Source organism: Eleutherodactylus coqui, chromosome 3 (genome assembly GCF_035609145.1).
Source record: "Eleutherodactylus coqui strain aEleCoq1 chromosome 3, aEleCoq1.hap1, whole genome shotgun sequence".
Classification (NCBI taxonomy): Eukaryota; Metazoa; Chordata; class Amphibia; order Anura; family Eleutherodactylidae; genus Eleutherodactylus; species Eleutherodactylus coqui.
In genome coordinates, this window is record NC_089839.1 from 186,413,769 (window position 1) to 186,434,135 (window position 20,367).

Here is a 20,367-nt window from a genome sequence, read left to right on the forward strand (position 1 = left end):
TCCTTACAGCCCATTATATCACAGTCCTCTTCAAAATTTTGGATTGTCCCTGGCAACCTCACTATTGTCTGGAGCCTTTGTGAGGTTACCTGCTCTATGATGTCTAAGTGTTCTGAAGAAGGAAGATTTCAAAGCTTCCCCCAGGCATGATTAAAGGAGAACTCTATCAAAGCTGAACATAAGGGGATGCTAATGTGGTGTATATGCCGCAGATTTTCTGCAGATATGCATTATTTTACGATACATACCAAGTAGATGAGATTTCAAGAATGTCATCCATGTGCTGCAGAAATAATCTACGGCCTGATTGACTTGCAGTGTGGATTTTAAATCTGTAGCGTGTCAATTTATTCTGCGGATTTTCAGTGCAGATTTTATCCCTTCGCGTATTAGCAAAATCCGCAGGAATCCACAGCAAAATCCGTAGCTAATCCACAAGTAATATACGCAGATTTTGTACAGATATGTTGCAGGGTTTCAGCTGTGGACAATATGTATTGCATGTACTTATCCTTAAAGCAAACCTCTGGTCGCGGGACAGGAGGGAGAGAGTAACATTACCTGACAAACTTGGTTGTTGGCATTCTGCCACAGATCAAGCCACTTCCCTATGGTCCAGGATGCAGCACTTTTCTGACTACCCAATGCAACCTGTGCATTGGTAGTGTCTTAGAGTACTAATGTGTTACTGCAGGAAGAAGACGGCCGTACCTCAAGACGGCCGTCTCTCTGCAGCGTCGGGAGAAAGAACATGTGACTGGCTTCATTACCGGTCATGTGTTCTTTCTTCAGCGCTGCAGAGAGATGTCCGTCTTGGGGTATGGCCGTCTTCTTCCTGCAGTGAAGGCTCAGTCACACAGGTGCATTGGCACCTGTGTACGGGTGCCGATGCGCCCGTGTGTCTGAGCCCTTAGACGTGCTCTCAGACTACATGCAGTGTTTAAAATTATTAATGCACTGTATGCAATGGTAGTGAGAACTGTGGTCATCTTAAAAGATCAAAGAGGAACCTTGAAAAATGGCAAATCTGTTACAGAACACATCAGGTAATATTACTCCCCTCCCTCCAGACATGAATCAACTTTTCTTCCCAGGACTAGAGGATTTCATTAAAGGGTTTTTCTGCGAGAAGAAGTGATATCGCCAGGATATACATCCTCAATTCCAAAAAAGATAGGATGCTGTGCAAAATGTAAATAAATGTAAAGAAACAAGAAGGCAATGATCTGGAAATCTCATCTAACCATATTGTATTCACAATACAACATAAATCATATCAGAAGTTGAAAGTGAGACATTTTTCCATTTCATTAAAAAAATAGACTCATTTAGAAATTGATGGCAGCAACACATCTCACAAAAGTTGGGACAGGGATGTATGTCTACTGTTGTGTGGCATCAGCATTCCCTCTGAGACCAATTGCTGGAATTGTGGGAGAAAATCTTGTCCCATTTTTGGCTGATGTAGGAGTCTAGCGGATCAACAGTCCTGGGTTTCATAATGCCCCAAATGTGGTGGAAGGTCTGGACTACAAGCAGGCCGATTCTGCACCTGGACTCTTCTTCTGTGAAGCCATGCTGTTGTGATGGATACAGGATGTAGTTTAGCATTGCTTTGCTGAAATATGCAAGGCCTTCCTTGAAAGACACAATATCTGGATGGGAACATGAGGTGTTCTAAAACCTCTATCAACAGATAACGCCTTTCAAGATGTGTAAGCTGCCCATACCATAGGCAATAAATCAACCCCATACCATCAGAGATGCAGGCTTTTGAACTGTGCACTGAAAACAAGCTGGATGGTCCCTCTGTTCTTGAGTCGGCAGGAGACAAAAATTATTGTTTCCATAAAAAATTTCAAATTTTGATTACTTTGACCAAAAAAAAAAAGTTTTGGCCCAGAAAAGAAGCCAGTGTGTCTGGATTGTTTTGATAGCTTTCACTTGCATTCGTGGATAGCATGGTGAACTTTTTTCACAGACAATGATTTCTTGAAGTATTCCTGAGCTCATGCAGTGCAGAATCATTCCTGTTTTTAATGCAGTGCCGCTTGAGGCCCCGTAGTTCTTGAGCATCCAATATTGACTGTCGGCCTTGTCCCTTGCACACATGAATTTCTCCAGATTCTCTGAATCTTTTGATGGTATTCTGTACTGTAGATGGTGGGATATTCAAAGTTATTGCAGTTTTACAATTTTCAAACATAGTTTTTCCCAGATGGGTGAACCTCTGACCATCTTTGTTTCTGAGAGCCTCTGCCTCTCTATCATGCTCTTTTTATACACAGTCATGTCCCTTAGTAGAAATTGACCATGCAGCCATTTTCACTAGTACCACTTACTTTTCCAGCCAGTTGTTCCCCCTGACCCTACTTTTGTGTGATGTGTTGCTGCCATCAATTTGTAAATGAATTCATTTTTAAAAAATGGAATGGAAAAATGTCTCCCTGTCGCCTTCTGATATGTATTCTATGTGCTATTGTGAATAAAAATATGGTTATATGAGATTTCCATATCATTGCATTCTTTTTTTCTTTACATTTAATTACATTTTATGCAGCATCCCAACTTTTTTAGAATTAAGGTTGTACATACCTTTTAAATCAGTAGGATCTGAGTGCTAGGATCCTCCTCACCAATCCTCTGAATGAGAAGTGCACAGCGTTAACCTAACCTCTGAGGCGTGCAGGGAAATAGAGCCCATTGAATTGACTTTTACCCCTGTGCTTTTAGACTCCCATTGATCATAAGATAATGGGATATATTAGCCAGATCCTGGCATGGGAATATGCCCTTAAAGCAGCTATAATATGGCCACATTTTAGCGTCCATATTATCAACATAGCTGCCAGACCTTTGCAATCCTACTGAACTGAATCTAGATCACCATAAGGTTCTATGTTTGGTTCAGTAGACCTTAGGAGTGGTCTGGATCTTGTCGAAATCATTAAAATGTGGCTGCATTACAGCCATCTGAAACTGTCCTAAGATTGAGTTTTTAGCAATCTCCATGATGAAGACATTTCCAGTTTTATAGTCATATACGACTCCTTTTAATTATCCCCCATATTGCAGTTCACATAAGCAGCAGACATCTTCCAGTATTGGGATCAATCATTTCAGTGGTGTGCTCACAATTACACAACTGCAGTAAGGAGAGACAAGGGGCTCAGAACCCCAATTCTAGTGATCATGGAGACTCCAGCAGTGAAACCCAACAATCAGACATTTATCACCTATCCACGAGACAGGTGATAAATGCCCCTAGTGGTACAAATGTCATGAGATGCTGGGAGTTATAGTCTTACAACACCTGCAGAGCCACAGGTTGGAGATCAGATCACAGCACTAAACAATAAGCATAGGCCTTCAGGGGTCTGTAAGCATAATATTCCACTAGTGAAAAATGACCCTTCACTTTATAGGTACCTACCGTAATGTACTGTGTTATACGTTCCAGCTATTGTTTTGCAGGATGAGTTGTCTCCACCACAAACACCGCATTTATCTCTTCTAGCTTTTGAGTTTAGGACGTGATCACAACCAGCTTGCTTTAAAAAAAGATATTGAAAAGATCCATGAAAAAAAGGTTTTGGGTATAGTTTTCATCATTCTTGTCATACATAGGTCCTGTTTATTCCTCCAACTGGCATCTGATCTACCTTATCTCTAGTTATATGGCATGTGTGAAGGAAGAGAGTTACATATATACAGTGTCGGCCTTAGGTAAGATGGCACCCTCTGTGGATTTCCCCCCATCAGCCATTAAAAAAAACGAAAAAACCCAATATATACTGCTTTAATAGGCAGTATGTCTGTATTCTGCTTGTGGATAAAAGAGCAAGATAGCAGCATACTCACACCGGAACAGCTCAGTGAATAAAACTATACCTGAACTAAGCTCATACATAAATACAGCACCAGAACCAAGCTCATAGTGTAAGTACAGCATCAGAACCAAGCTCATAACATAAAAACAGCACCAGAACCAACCCTAGTACATAGATATAATATCAAAACCAAGCTCACTACAAAAATGCAACACCAGAACCAAATTCATAACATGAATACAGCATGAGCCAACCTCAGTACACAAATACAATACCAGAACCAAGCTCATAACCTAAATACAGTAGCAGAACTAAGCAATTCTTTTGCATGGGTCGACAGTGGCACCTCAGAACATAAGAGTGAAGGAGACAGAGCCTCCTGGCATGTGCCTGATGCTAGTCTCCTTAAGCTAGAACTTCCTAGATAATGTTGAAATGGATGATTTTCGCAGGGGCATTCTTTCGGAAACTAAACCTCATAACGACAAGCTGGTTTAGTGGCTTCACTCGTAGGTTCCTTTTAAAGTACTACTATTGGGAAAATGAAATATATTGGTGACTTTACATGGGGCACCTATCGCCTAAATAGTCACTAAAGTGTACGAATGACTGTTTGTGTGTCTTTAGAGAGCGATTGTTACTCATTTGTTTAATTTTGTGAATTTGCTGGATGAATACTTGGGACCAGGGGCGTAACTATAGAGGATGCAGGGGATGTGGTTGCACCCGGGCCCAGGAGCCTTAGGGGGCCCATAAGGCCCCTCTTCCCCATATAGGGAGCCCAGTACTATCAATAAAGCGTTATAGTTGGGGGCCCTGTTACAGGTTTTGCATTGGGGCCCGGGAGCTTCGAGTTACGCCTCTGCTTGGGACCATTTACACAAATTGTTCGTTGAATAGCTAGTTTCTTTGGGGGCATGTATATGAAGTTTCAACCCTCCCCAACGCACGCTCATTGGTTGCCGAGTCAACTCTATGCACATAATTACGTATCTTCGAGTGAACATTTGCTACAGTGGTTCCTTGCTGGAACAAAACCATCCAGAGACTGTAGCAGGGAGCCGTCTATTGAAGACCAGCAGGAACTGTTCAGTGGGGGATAACTGACACATATTCATGTGTTGGTACGACTCAATGAGTGGGGTGGTAACATGTTCAAAAAAGGAGGCAATTGTTGTTCGGTGGAAGGCGCACGTCAAACAAGACAACACCTCCCTGCATAGGTGTTGGCTAGTCATTAAAAGCCACCTATTTACACCGGATGATAATCCACCAGCAACTATTTTTAGGTGAGCTGAAATGAAGCGACTAGTGAATGAATTCTCGCTCATCGCCCGGTTGGTGGGGATGTCAACTATTAGGATGATAGCTGTCCAGTGTAAAGCTGCTTTTACACTCTGCCCAAATGAATAGCCTATCCATTTACTGAACTTAGGTGTCAGATCCTCCGAAGATGAAAACACTTTTTGAAGCTTCTCTTCACTCTAGCTAGTTAGTGGGTACCACCCTCTACGATCAAAGAGTGCCAAATAGGGTACTGGAAATTCTTTTTTAACCCCTTGAGTGGCACGCCCGGAAAAGTTCCGTGACGAGCTCCACTGCTCATAGTGACATAGCCCGGAAGATTTCCGGGCTATGTATCACTATGGGAGCTGCAGAGCACAATGCCACAAGCTGTGACAGTGTGCTCTGCCTGCACAGACCCACAGAGAACAAAGCAAGGGCTTTGAAAAACCAGCAGAAGATATTGCCGATATGTCGGCAACCTCCTGCACTGGTTTGTTTACAGGTTGCCATAGAGACCATCGGCTTGTCAGAAGCAAGCCAATGGTCTCTGTGGCAGGGAGAGCTGGTTGTTAGCTGTCAGAGGACAGCTAGGTACCAGCTCTTACAGCAGAGATCAGAGAAAACCTTCGATCTCTGCTGTGTTAACCCTTTACATGCTGCAGTCTATGTGACTGCAGCATGTAAAGGGTTGTCACTGCAGCATGTAAAGGGCTGTCACCATCGGACCCCTGGAATGTGATCAGGGGTCCTGATGGGTCCCTGTGGAAGTCCCCTAAAGGGACAAAAAAAAATAAAAAATTTTTAAAAAATTTAAAAAAAAAAGTAAAAAAATTATTTAAAAAATTAAAAAAACACTTGTCTCCCTTTACTTTGTAAAAAATAGAAAATACAATCACACATGTGGTATCCATGTGCGTCGTAATGACCCAGAGAAGGAAGTTAATGCATTATTTAACCCCTTAATGACATGGCCCCTTTTTTCTTTTTTCCCCGTTTCTTTTTTTCCTCCCCCCTGTTTAAAAAATCACAACTTGTCCCGCAAAAAACAAGCCCTTATATGGCCATGTCAATGGAAAAATGAAAAAGTTATGGCTCTTGAGACGCAACTGCAAAACTAGTTAAAATTCAATGATTAGACCATTTTAAAAAACCTGCCCTGGTGGGCACGACAGGGTGGTAGGAAACCTGCCACTCAAGGGGTTAAACCAGAAAACCCCATTGTGTGTAGATTTCATTATATGGTAATGCAAATGTAGATGAGATATACTTTAGGCCTAATGTCCCTTTAAGTGCCTAGTAAAACTTTGATTGAATTGGGTACGTGGCATTGAGTGGTGTCCTTTTTTTAGACCATTTGCCATGCAAAAAGTTCAGGTACTATCTTTTTATTAGAATTTAATATAACTAAATAGATTATGTGTCAGGCCTCTGTTTGTTTAGCAGTCATTTTCCTGATCCTGTAGATGGCACTGTTGCTACTACGATCCACTTGATGGTCAGCAACAAAAACACTTTCAATATTTTTAAGTAAAGAGTGTAAAGATAAAAACATGAAATCAAAGCAAAGGGTTTAAGTCTATTCAAAAAAATGGACCAAAGAGTCCAATCGGATTTAATTCTCAGCAGCATCCTAAAGTCTCTGGTTTCATAGAGGTTCTCCTTTAAATTCCGCAAGAATGACCATGATATAGGCCAACACTTTGCAACCATTTTTTATTGCTCTAATGCATCTGTAGTAACACTAAAAATAGAAATGTGCATATAAATATTAAATATCCTCTACCGTTTTATGCCTTCCAGCTCCAATACAGACCTATGCATGTTCATATGCTACAAACTAAAATTGTTCTATTTTTTCCTACAGTTGTACTCCCTTATTTCTGTTCCCTATTTCTTACTACCCTATCATAGAGACAGACAGGAGGGAATGTGACCGCAGTGTGAGACTATACACTGAATGCTCACTACATTAAGAACACGTCATCAATAATGGGTTTGTCCACCTCTTTAGCCAATCATGGCTTTCAAATGACGGGGGGACAGCTTTCACAGGGTAGCAAAGATCCTCCTTACCCAACTAAACTCATGCCCGCTGCAGCAGCTCCGTCAGTTTGTGCACATTTTGTGAATAGGTTAGAGCAGATCTCAGAGCCCTTTCCAGCAGATCCCAAACATGTTCAATGGGGTAAAAGTCATTTGAGGGCCGAGGCAGTGTGGAGAATTCATTGTCATTAGAGATGAGCGAGCGCACTCGCTAAGGCAAATTACTCGAGCGAGTATTGCCATTTTCGAGTACATGCCCGCTCGTCTCAAAAGATTCGGGGACTGGCAGAGGTGAGCGTTGAGTTGCGGGAGTGAGCACGGGGAAGCGGGGGGAAGAGAAAGAGAGAGATCTCCCCCCCCCCCCCGTTCCTTCCTGCTCTCCCCCGCCACCCCCGAATCTTTTGAGATGAGCGGGCATGTACTCGAAAATGGCAATACTCGCTCGAGTAATTTGCCTTAGCGAGTGCGCTCGCTCATCTCTAATTGTCATGTTCCTCCAACCACACCCTAATGATCCAAGCTCGATGACATGGAGCCGTGTCCTGTTGAAAGCTGGCACTGTGGTCGGGGAAGAATTTGGATTATGGTGTGTTCACATTTTTTTTGCAACTTCACAATTTCTTGTATAATATTTATGATGTAAATTTATATCGCTGCTTACCATTTTTATTGGTGTTATATGAACTCTCACTAGCTTTAATTCTGATGTCTTCCTTCATTATTATAATCTATTTATACTACCTCTTTTTGGATCTAGGGCATCCCAGAGTTACTTTATTTGCACTTTTTCTTGGTATTTAGAAGTTTGCTTTTGCTATATTTATAAGACAATTCTCCCGTTGGATTACATCCATGTTGAGATTTCGCAACGCACTCAGTACATGACTCTGCATGTGAGCCGTATTGCGCATGCAACCTTTTCTGGTCTGTGCCAGCTGCGACCACTGTCGGAAATCGTGAGCTTTTTCTTCTGCTGTTTCCCATGCATGCTCTGCTTTGCCTGCAGCGCCATTATCTCATCACCTGAGAAGTATATTAGGGGGCGTAGCAGCTCCCACAATTCACCCTTGAAGAAGGAAACAAAATGCACGTTGGGGTGTTTCTCAGATCCATTGGTGGGGATTCATTTTTTTCAGCTTTTTTTCTGATATTGTTAGGAGTAGTTATATCTTTGGCAATGACTATTTTAACTGTTTAATGTATTCCTCATTTGCGCTCACATGGGGCTGATTTCCAGTGGATTATCCGCAGTGGACATTCCGCTGCAGATCAGCCATACAATGCCTGCATCCAAACCTGCAACATTTGGTGCAGGTTTTGAAGTGGGTTTAATTGCGAATTCCGCAGCAACATAATTGACATGCCGTGGATTTGAATTCCGTGCCCCAAGTCACTCTCCGCGCGGCTTTTATGTGGGATATTTCTGCAGCTTGTGGACGAGATTTTCAAAATCTCATCCACTTTGCCGATACTGTAAATGCAGCAGAATTTCTGTTCGGAGGGTCCGCACAGAAATTTCACGGCAATTCCGCCCCGTAGGAGCGCAGCCTTAAATATGCAAGCCTTTATTTAATATTGGTCTCTGCAGTCTATTGTACTCCCTACCTTATACTTATATGTATTATTCATGTATTGCTGAGATTTGTTATACGCATACACCTTAATTTCATGCCAATTGGATCTGTGACTTTTATTGTAGTTCCCTTATCTATTATTGTTATGTAGCTTTTATTTATGTTCCTAATGAAGTATTTGTAATTTTATGGGAACAGGAAAGGGGAATTCCATGGCTGAATGGTTCCGTCTTCTGACGCAACCAAACAGTGCCAAACGGACCCCATTGACCCCATAAAGCGCAGCCTTACTCTTTTTGTTTCTGTGTTAGTATGCAGTCTTGGCAAACTCTTGAGGTTCGAGAACAGCCAACAAGTGTGAATGCTTCAGAAATACTGGTACCACACCTTTGGGCACCAACAATCTGCCTGCGGTCAAAGTCACTCAAGTCACCACATTTACCCATGACTGCCAAATGTCGCCTTCTGCTGCGCAGAGGAGAGGTCAGCCCATTATAAGAGAGCAGATCGTGACACGACCATCACGTGGCACCGCATTACTGAACAGACGCTGTCACACACCAGCTGTTCCTAATACAGTGATCATTCAGTGTATATAGGGGTTTTTTTGTGATCTGTAACCATAGAAACATATAAGTCTGCATAGGAGCTGCAGACACAAAACGGTAGAAGAGATTTTTTTTTTTTTTCTTAACTCGAGATTATGTGCAAAGTTGCTTCATTTATTTTATTACATGAATAAAAAATGCTTGAAGCCTTTTAGTCACATAGTATATGAACAGAAGTAAAAATGCTCAGGCATCCAGCAACAAAATGACTGATTTAGGGCACAAGGAAAATATGTAACAATAGTTATGAAAAGCTGGAAAAGGCCCTTTGATAATTTTCTCATAGGATACAATGAGACTTCACATAATGTCATTTGTGATTGACAAAAGGGGTAACTCGCCCTCACGACTGGACGTAAGCACAATAGTTCTTTTCAAAGCCACATAACAATGCTGCCAAATTTTGAAAGATCAGTCAAACAAAAGACTGGAAAAAAACTGTAAAGCATTTCAGCCTTTACTACTGTAACTTTACTGCCTATTACATATAGCAATTAATCCACATACAGGGACATAAAAAGGAAGAAAACGCCACGCACACCATCTTCACACTCACGTTATAGGGAGTCAGTGCTGAGGACCAAGGCCAGCAATAAAGTCCCTTCCCCTAATACTACACGGATATGAAAGACTTAATTAAAGGGGTTTGCTCATTATGGAGAACTCCTTTAAGCGATGTTTCAGCTGGTCCCTGACAAAATCAGCTGTTTGATGAAACTGCCATTGGCTGCCATTAGAGATGAGCGAGTATACTCGCTAAAGGCAATTGCTCGAGCGAGCATTGCTTTTAGCGAGTATCTGCCCGCTTGAGACGAAAGGTTTGGGTGCCGGCGCGGGGGAGTGGTGATTAGCGGTAGTCAGCAGGAGGGAGCGGGGGGAGAGAGGGAGAGAGAGATCTCCCCTCCATTCCGCCCCGCTCTCCCCCGCAGCTCCCTGCCCACCGCCGACACCCGAACCTTTTGTCTCAAGCGGGCAGGTACTCATTAAAGGCAATGCTCGCTCGAGCAATTGCCTTTAGTGAGTATACTCGCTCATCTCTAGCTGCCATTAGTAACCACGATTAGAGAAATGTAGTCATTCTGGGAAAGGCCGTCCATAAAATTCATGTTTGGACCCGATCCACCAGAGTGACTAATTCATAGAGGGGCTCTCAAACAGAAGATTCTCCTATATAACTATATGCCCTAGTAGGGTATACTGAAAGGGGTTGTTGTGATGAAATAATCCCTTTATAGAGAATTTACACTCACAACTAAAGGACATTTCCGTACCGATATCTTTAAATTAGAGCAGTGGCCCAAGGGATCTCTTACACAGGACAACTGTTGGGTGCAAAAATGCCCAACAGTCGTCCCAGCAATAATTGCTCGGTGAATGAAAGACGATCAGGCTGGAGATCTCTTCCGGCCGCCCGCCTCTATTTACCGTAAATAGGCAGTCGTTCATGAATTGAGCAACTGCCTGTTTACACGGGCTAATCATCATTTGTTCTTTATGCCTGCACGATCTGAACAACAGATGATAAGCGAACAAAGTATCGTTCGTAAGGGCAGCTTCACACGGGTAAAGGGATTTTGCCCGCACTTCAGCGCAACGCATTTCCTCTGTGAACGAGTTTTTTGCACACTTGTCTGTGTATTTAACTGTACGTTTCCTGCACATAATGTATAGTTTTTTGCTTGTGAGACACAACTACATCCTGATTTAAATGGCTAATTTGTCTAATGATGTCCAGATGTGTTCTTTTTCCAGCAAAATTGCGCAGTGGTTCGTGCATCCCCTTGCATATTGCGCGCACATTTGTGCACCGCCCATTGGCTTCTATGGGGACCCTTGGTGCACAACTATAGCACATGCTGCCTTTTTTTTGTGTGCACAAAATGTAAAAATGTGAATAAACCCATTCAAATCAATGGGTGCTATTCAATGCATAGATGAATACACTGTAATTTGCAGGCAGTCAAATGCATTGACTTCCACTAGTTTACTCACATTTGTGTGAAGGAATTGCATAATACGCAAGCGCAAAAAAGAACGCAGCATGTTCTTTTTTGCTCTGTATTACATGCGAGAGTTCTCATTGTTCTCTATGGGTGCGTAATCAATGCCGCCCATACGCAATTACATTGTATATACACGCCATTGTGAAGCGAGAGACATTTAAACAAATTTTTAAAACAGGAAGACTGCGCATGACAGCAAGCATGAGATATGCTGTCTTGCGCGGTACAATATTGCTGCCATATGTGGTGATAGGCCGGCTCTACAGCGGTAAAACCCTGCAAGACTCATGCAGGTTTTTACGCATACGGCAGTGTGAGCCCGGCCTTTGGCCTTCTGCACACAGGCGGTTCGGACCCCGCATGCGGGATTCCCGCAGCGGAATTCAACCCGATGCCCGGCCACCGACCCCAGCTTACCTGTCCAGCAGCTTTTGCACACGCTGCGGATGTGCCGGCGGGCAGCTCGTTAAGATGCACAGTAGCCACCGGTGCTGGGGACGGGATAACGCTTATCCCATGATACTTCCATAGTGCTCACTGCGGAAATGCCGTGGGAAGGACGGCTTCCATTGACTTCAATGGAAGCCGGCCGTGCGTAAACCGCACAAAATTGCAGCACACTGCGATTTATTGTCCGCGAGCGGAAAATTGCAATTAATTTCCGCTTGTGGGGATAAAATAGCATTTTGCCATTGAATACTACGCGCTGTATTTGCTGCAGAGTCCGGTGGCAGACTTCGCAATGCAAATATGGCCATGTGTAAGAGGCCTTATGTTGTATATTATGTCCGATTTTGTATGTACATGTTCCCTCTGATTTGTAAAGTGCTGTGGAATATGATGGTGCTATAGAAATAAAGATTACTATTAACATCATCATTATCTCTCTATCTATTCATCTACCTCCCTGTCTTGTATTGTCCCTGCATAGATTACCCCATGGTTACAAATCATTCTTTCTGTATGGAGATATGAGCCTAAAATAGTAATACCTTCCCTTCAATCCGCACTTACTTTTTATTCTAAGTGATGACGTACACCACTAGAACTAAAAATCAGCACTGCACTAATCAAGCGCATAAGTATTTACCCGACACAGTCCTTGCACACAGATGTCATTTGTGTCTGGTCCGCATGACGTTCCATCGACAACTCTGTCCCTGAGCTGATAATAGGCCGTGCTTCCTGCCACACGGCAGAATAGTTTACAGCGGTCCTTCATTAGAACTGCGGACAGATAGAAATGCTTTGTCAATAACGTTTAATCGTAGCAGAACGAGAGGAAGGCACAATCCGGCAGCACTTACTTCCGCTGTACTTAGGCACCCAGCGCACGTTAGGAGGTAGACCATTGATATTGAAATGTTTCCCATCAAAATCAGAACACTGCTCCTCTCTGAAATCCTTCTTCTGCTTAGAGCAGGGCTCAGTATTGCAAGACTTAAATTTCATCCTGCGTCCCACGCAGTATTTACCACCATTCTTTGGCCTGAAGAAACAGCAAGGAAAATGTTAGGAACTGTTCTACAACGTAAAGTGTCATGATATTCAGTTTTTTTTAGGTGAATCCTAAAGCGGTTGTCCCATTTGAGTAACCCTTTTCCATATGTCCTGTAAGAGCATGTGGGCATCATGAAAGAGGGACTTGGGCAGGAGATCGTTGTAGAGATAGAAGAGAGCTCATGCAAAGAGTGTCTCCCTGTCTGGAGGACTCAAAGTGACCATGCACTACATTGTTACCCATTCATTTGAATGGACACCATGTGATATAGTACTACTTTTGGCCTATAGTGGCCACTGCAGGAGAAATAAGCAGCTGCACGGTGCTCTTCTTGCTGGATATCAGCTTATTGCCATTCATTGGAGAAGACAAACATGCAGCAACCAACTGATCTCCAGTGCAGCTACATTCTAATAAGGGCTTATCCAAATGGGGTAACCACTTTACTTATGAATATAAAATAAGGATTACATGTAATGGCTTATAGAAACAATAAAATACATGACATTAATGAGATAGGAACACCCCTTTAAAGGTGTTGTACCAAGATTACATGTTATCCGCATAGACAGGGGATAACTTGCTGATCTGTGGGGGTCTCACTCACCAATCTCGAGAATGGGGGATCCCGTGTACCATCGTCCTCACTCAGGGGTTACTGCACCCCCCCTCAGTGAGGAGAAGACTGAATTGAGGGCTGGCCACGCAAGCGCACTGATGCGCCATTCAGTTTTAATGGCACTGCAGAGATAGCCGAGCGGCAAGCCCCATTAAAATTAATGGAACGCCAACCGCATATGCTCGGCCACCATTCCATTCAGTCTGACGTCACTGCTGGGGGACATGGGATCCTCACTCTTAAGATCGACATGATCTCAGAGGTGAGACCCCACTGATCAACAAGTTATCCTCTATACTGTGGATAGGGAACAACTTGTAATCTTAGTAGTTATTGCTAGGATGACATCACGGCCACACTGTTTTCTGTGTAATGTTCCACCGCTGCAAATTCTGCACCAAAACCTGCAAGACTCATTGTTGATTTTGCTGCGAAACTGCCAGAAGAACTAAGCCATATTCATTTTGCATCAAAATCTGCATGGAGCTGTGCAGATCTTAGTGCGGAATTTACTATGGCATGTGGTGTGGAATGGGTAAAAATTCTGCCTGTGTGAAAGGTCCTTTACATAGAAACACAGGTACAATAAACATTGATGATATATTACATAATAGAAAATGTTCTTACTCAGGCCTGTTGCATTCCCTAATGGCGGTTTTAATCCCACCACTACAAGATCTAGAACAAGCACCAAATGGCTTCCAAGGTCCCCAAGAACCATCAACGACCGAGGCATCACGTTCTTTTGGAATACACCAGCCGTACTTGCAGTGCTGTTGGCATGATAAACACAGGGTTAATTCACTGTAATACACAATCTCTTCTTTATATTAAAGGCTATGTATATCTCGGTACCCTTTATTCATTGTGTTTTCATCTCAACGTGTTTTTGAAAATGAAGACTTTTTGTAATTGGTTTTCATAAAAATTTTTTGATTGATTGAGTTTTATGCTTGTATTGTTTTCCAAAGGACTGCAGACTGGAAGACTAAAATCTTAGCAAGTTCTGACTGATGGGTTATTTCCCAGCTCCTGACCTAGCCTGCTTCCTTGGCAGATTATGAGGACACAGAGTAAATCAAATTACTATTGCAGAGGGCTGTATGACAATGTCGGGGAATGGTGGAGATAATCAGGAGGACAGAGATCAGAGAAAGCTAGTATTACAGAGAGTTGTAATTTACTGTAGGTTGAATTTTCTGCCCTTATCAGAAGTGAGTCAGAACGGGACCAGCAGCTACTTGGATAGAGAAGATGATATAGACAAGATAGCTGTGTAGTATTAAATGGGCGTGGTTATGCTGCACAGCTTCTGAAAGAGGAGAGTGAGCTGAGCTTGTGCACCTTCATGAGAAAGGTCAGCTGATCAGTGCTGAGAATGCCCCTAATCCAGAAACTTGAATGTAGGAGCCTATAAACAAAATGAGGCTTTCTAAATGTACAAGAAGGAAAATGCAATACAAAAAAACAGATAAGTACATCATTTGTGTTGCAGGCACTTAGTAAAATATGTGTGCATTGATTTTTCATGTACAATGGTCTACATGCCCTTAAAAATGTTTAATTTTCAATCCTCATCATTTTCAAGATATCAGCTTGCTGTGACTAAACAGAACAGGATTTTGGTTTCACACAAAAAAATGTCAATTTACTGGCAGCAAGCAAAGATTGTGAAGAGCACATGACACTGTACCTTCAGCAGGGGTCAGTGAGCAGTGGCATAGAAAGGAGGACTGGGGCCCTGTAGCAAAGATCAAACTGAGCCCTCATTATGGAGCCAAGTTTTGTCACCCAAGAAAGAAGAGCCTGGTGTTTCCCTCTCCATCCCCTTTCGATGACCCTTGTGTCAATTCACAAGCCTTTTCATGCTAACAATGCAATACTGGAGAGGGAAGCGCTGTACTGGTTCTTGTGTCCTGATCATATAAGAGATTGGGTCAACCAGGAATGGAGACTTCTTGTAAAGGTTCTATAGCAGAAATGTGGGATGTCCCCATGGTAAGTACAATATAATGAGTGACCTTGGATCCCTCTCAATCACTCAACTGAAAAGACTGTGATGTTCTATAAAGAACATTGACCCCCTTGGTACTAAAGGGAGGTTACCAATGACCTTCCATGAAATTCTGAATTCTCGCTTTATTTATAAGAGGATGCTTTCTGCCTGTGAGATCTCTATGTCTGCTCTCATAAATCCTCACTAGAGAGCAATTTTATAAACTACTGACAAGTGATAGAAAACACAACCAAGGTCATAATAGGCTTCAAGGAAACTACATTGATAACTTCTCATAGTATAATCAGGTATAGAGAAGACACATACAGTCAAAAGTCTAGAGGAACATTGCAGAAAAGATCCTTGTACCCATTATTAACAAACACATGATTACATTGCTGAATTTCGCCACTCAGATTCTAATTTGGAAACTGCTCCCCTTCCAGTACAAAATGACTCTATGTGATTAACGAGCCTCTTGGGCTTCATTACATGTTATACCACTAAGGTCTTTTAAATAATCTCCGGGAAGAAGCAGACAGCTCCATCAGTCACATCTGTGTATAGAAGGTAGAGCTGCAACAATGGCTAAGCAAGGGCAATGTTTACAAGAAGCAAGAATATACAACTGCAGATTATGAATCAACAGGTAACATACCAGATACACTTAAGAGTAGAGCTCTGATAGAAAAGATTGAGCTAATTATTATGAATGCAAAATTAATAAGTGGCTGTCTCAGGGCTGAAAAATAAAGTCTATAATACACTTTATTAGAGACACCCGTCTAGTAGTTGGACCTCCTTGGGCCTCCAGGATAGCAACAATTCGTTATGGCATAGATATCACTAGGAGTTCTAATAATCATTCTGCAAGAATATTGTCCCATGCGGACAGGAACCTTCTTGTAGTTGCAAACTGGATGGAGGTACCAACATGCTCTGACCAGCTGACAGGAAGGGATCATTGATTCACTCTGCTTGAGCCAAATTCTGACCTCCTATCAGCACAGTGCAATGGAAATCTGGATTAGTCTGACAAGGCGATGTTTTCCACTGCTCATAGATCCAATTTTTGCACTCTTTTGCCCACTGGAGTCTTGCTTCTTTGTTTCTCTTGGACAGCAATGGCACTGGAACTGGCCGTCTGCTGTTATAGCCCATCCTTGTTAAGGAGCAAATTGTGCATTCGGACATATTAGTATTCAGCATTGTACGTATTTGGCTGTAATTTGCTTGACCGTGCACTGCCTGTTCGTCATAACGATATGTGACATCTTTCTCTGACCCCTTTCGTTGACAAGTTGTTTACATCCACAGGATCCCCTTTTGCTTGATGTTCTTTCTTGATCACAACATTCTTGGAACATTCTCCACACTATTGCATGAGAAAACCCAAAGGTTGGCAGCGTATGAAATCCTGTCCCTGGCTAGTCTAGAACTGATGACCAGACCTCATAAATCGCTCAGATTACTGGATTTTCCCATTCTTATGTGGATTCACACTGAAACTGATCCATTTAAAACTTGCTCACTTGATTTAGTTTCACTTGGGTTTACAGGTCTAATTTCCATAAGAGAAGCTCCAATCATATAAGGTCCAGTCTCTAATAAAGAGACCACTCAGTGTATATTATGCTTACTGCTACTTCTACAACGTTAGGTTCACCCGAGGTCAGTCAACCATGTTCACTCAGGCGGCCTGACAAAATACTGGTCCAACATCACAACAAGGCCTGTAGGTCGAGCAAAAGACAACACCATTTAGAGGTGACATTGGAGCCAATCACTTACCACTAGGCTTTATGTTTGTGATGGGATGATTTGCCAATAACCTATAAGATCTTGTCAATGATATTTTCTGTGTGTACAATAAGAGCATCAATTTGCACGATCACCTGGCTTGGGATGCTGTCCCAAGCAAGAATAACCCAAATCATCACAATACACGAGATACAATTGATTCACTGTTACCAAAATTGCCATCAATAGCAATTATGCCTACATATCTTCTTGTTTTTAAACTGACTAGGAATTTATTTATATCCAGAACTGTGACTGTAACAAGGGGGCGCCCTGTACGTCTAGACGTAAGAAAGGTTCTACACCAACATAGAAGGGGGTTCTTTACTGTAAGAGCAGTGAGACTGTGAAACTCTCTGCCTGAGGATGTGGTGATGATGAACTCACTAAAAGAGTACAAGAGGGGCCTGGACGCCTTTCTTGAGTGTAACAATATTATGTTATAGGGGTTGGTGATCGAGGGATTATTCTGACTGCCAGAGTTAGAAGGAATGTTTTCCCTAAAATCAGGAAAATTGGCTTCTACCTCATGTTTTTTTTTTGCCTTCCTCTGGATTAACATTGCAGGATAATCGGCTGAACTGGATGGACATGCGTCTTTTTTCGGCTTTACACACTTGCTTATTATACAGGAGTGAAATATGTGAAATTAAAGTATATTATAATCTTACAGCAAAGAAGAAAACTATTTTCTCAGGAGTTAAAAAGGTTGACTTGTGAATGAATCAAGAATCTTTCTGCAACTTTATCTCCTATGACCTTCAGTTTCTCATACTTGAATTTTTCTTAACCCAAGCCTCTTGCACCTGAGGGTCAACTTCTAACAATGCTCGTAACTTAATCCTGTTTCACACAGGACATAGATGGAATTTCTATTCCACCTGGAGAATGAAAATTCCTTCCTTATCGACAAATGCTATTTCAAGTTTTCTACCAATAATTACACGGAGGACGGGCTCTCTGCTCATGATTGCCCAGTTGTGGCAGCCTCTTAGCTGAGAAGTTTGTACCTGAGAGCTTTCTAGACTTATACACTTTAAATCCAAGCTACATTGCAGAGATACTTCATTTCTCTATTTTTTTCTGTGAACCTTTTAACCCCAGGATTTTTGAAGTCCAGTGAGATGTGTTGATTAATTTCTTGATTTATCTTTATAGGAGTGAGAGCTTTGGAGGAGTCTTGATACAAAGCTCCAAATGCCAAGTACAGACATAGAATTAAATGACAAAATTCGGTCTGCATCCGCCATCAGACAAAGCATAGAAGAATACTGCATACTGTTAAGGCTTTGCACTCAATCTATTTCTTCTTCTGACTGTCACTTCAGTCCATACCAGGTACAGCACCATACATTGTATAGCAGCATCGTACATTGTATAGCAGCTCTGCCTGGTATTGCAGCGCAATCCAATTCACTTGAATAAGACTGAGCTCCGGAAAGGTCATGTGACTGATGGATGGAACGTCACACGGCAGTCGCAGTGGCCCCTTCAAACAGCTTCTTGGTGGGGGTTCCAGGAGTCAAAACCATTTGACTGTGATATCACTGAGTGTGGGAGAAGCTCCCCCACAGTGATGAGAAGCGGGAGTCATGGGACTCACAGTCTCAGGGTTAGTGGGGGTTTCAGCAGTGAGACCTCTACCAATTAGCAAGATATAGGGAATAACTAGCAATTCTGCTACAACCCCTTTAATTTGTAGGATCAATAAGTATTACACAAGTTCGAGGGTTGTACACTTTGCATGACTATGTATATGGCAAGGATACATTGTTCTCTTTTTACATCTGCATTGGAATCTCTAAATAGAGTCTCCGGCACAGATCTGGTACAAAATGCACAATGTGCTGCGCTGTTTTGCCCGAGAAAATGCCTGAAGGTATGATGGACGCTGGATGGACCCCATTTATAGTCAATTGGGTCTGCCCAACGCTCTTTGGTTCCATCAAACAATGGATCAGTTTCTTGCACAGATTCCGGTTTCCACAACAGAACAAGAAAACAGAAACCCATGACACAGATGTGAGCAGAGTCTAACATGGCCCATAAAGAATCCACTTCTCAGGCAAATAAAGAAGACGCCATACTTTCTGGATAACTGGACTGGAATTAATTAATTAACCTAATACGAAAGAATAGTCTTCACTATATCTGACAATGTCCGTCATATAAAAGCAGGAAGGAGTGATGAATGCATCAGGGAGGTTACATTATTTTTGCCCGTTACTGGCCAAAGTCAAGGTTGTTGACATAAACCCTCATCATTGTCTCCATTTCTACTGTTATCTATTTAATTGTGGATGGAGTAATTTTAAAGCATAACAGCGGGGACGTTTCACCACAATGAACCTCGGAGATGGTTCCCTGGGTCTGCAATTGGGGAGCAGCGAAGTGTAACTGTGGGAAAAGGGAAAGGGACATGGGAATTCACAGACTCTTTGTGTCCCATTTTTACTGCTTCCTGTATGACATCAGCATATCCACGATGGCTCTTTCTCCATCCGACATATACAAGACCATGTATCGCAATCACAAAGGCCACTTATTCACAAATAAAAAAAAGTCTTCACCTTTCCGGGCTCACATTCGGTCCCATCCGCCCAAGGGGTGTGTTGAGTCCGGCAGCCCTTATGAGGCCCCTCCATGTTAATGCACCACAATCTCCGACACTGCATTTGCTACATGGGTACAAACGAACACACAAGTTAATTCCCAGGCAGTTTAATGTATAACACGTAAATGTATCTATTCAGTGAAAATTGCCTACACTGCACTTTAATAAAACACTTTCTCAGAGCTCGGCTTCATTATTCAAAGAAAGGGACCCACTTTGTGTGGCTTTAATGACCCTCGTTCTACCCTCAAACAACCTATTTAAATATGGAACAAAGTTTACATTCACACAGGGAAAGGCTTTAAATCTGGGAAATGCACATTAACAGCGACCGGTACATAACTAACGCATTACTGCCTGCCCCACTGAAAACAGAGGATGAAATAATCCCACGTTATTAAACTGCAAAGTATGCAAATATATCAGTCATATTAGAGGGATATTGACGGCTATTGAAAGAGTTGCCTGACAGCGAGCTACTGGGAAATGAAA

General features: G+C 42.3%; 1 protein-coding gene across 1 annotated transcript in view; it reads right to left on the minus strand.

Annotated features, from left to right (window-relative positions):
- Positions 1 to 20,367, minus strand: part of ADAMTS9 (ADAM metallopeptidase with thrombospondin type 1 motif 9) — a 242,636-nt gene that overhangs the window by 146,440 nt on the left and 75,829 nt on the right. Inside the window, exons 11-15 of the mRNA XM_066596646.1 lie at positions 19,832 to 19,939; positions 14,093 to 14,238; positions 12,653 to 12,834; positions 12,436 to 12,572; positions 3,434 to 3,551 (exon numbers count right to left, since the gene is read on the minus strand). Coding sequence (XP_066452743.1) covers positions 3,434 to 3,551; positions 12,436 to 12,572; positions 12,653 to 12,834; positions 14,093 to 14,238; positions 19,832 to 19,939 — 691 coding nt within the window. The remainder of the gene's footprint in view (positions 1 to 3,433; positions 3,552 to 12,435; positions 12,573 to 12,652; positions 12,835 to 14,092; positions 14,239 to 19,831; positions 19,940 to 20,367) is intronic.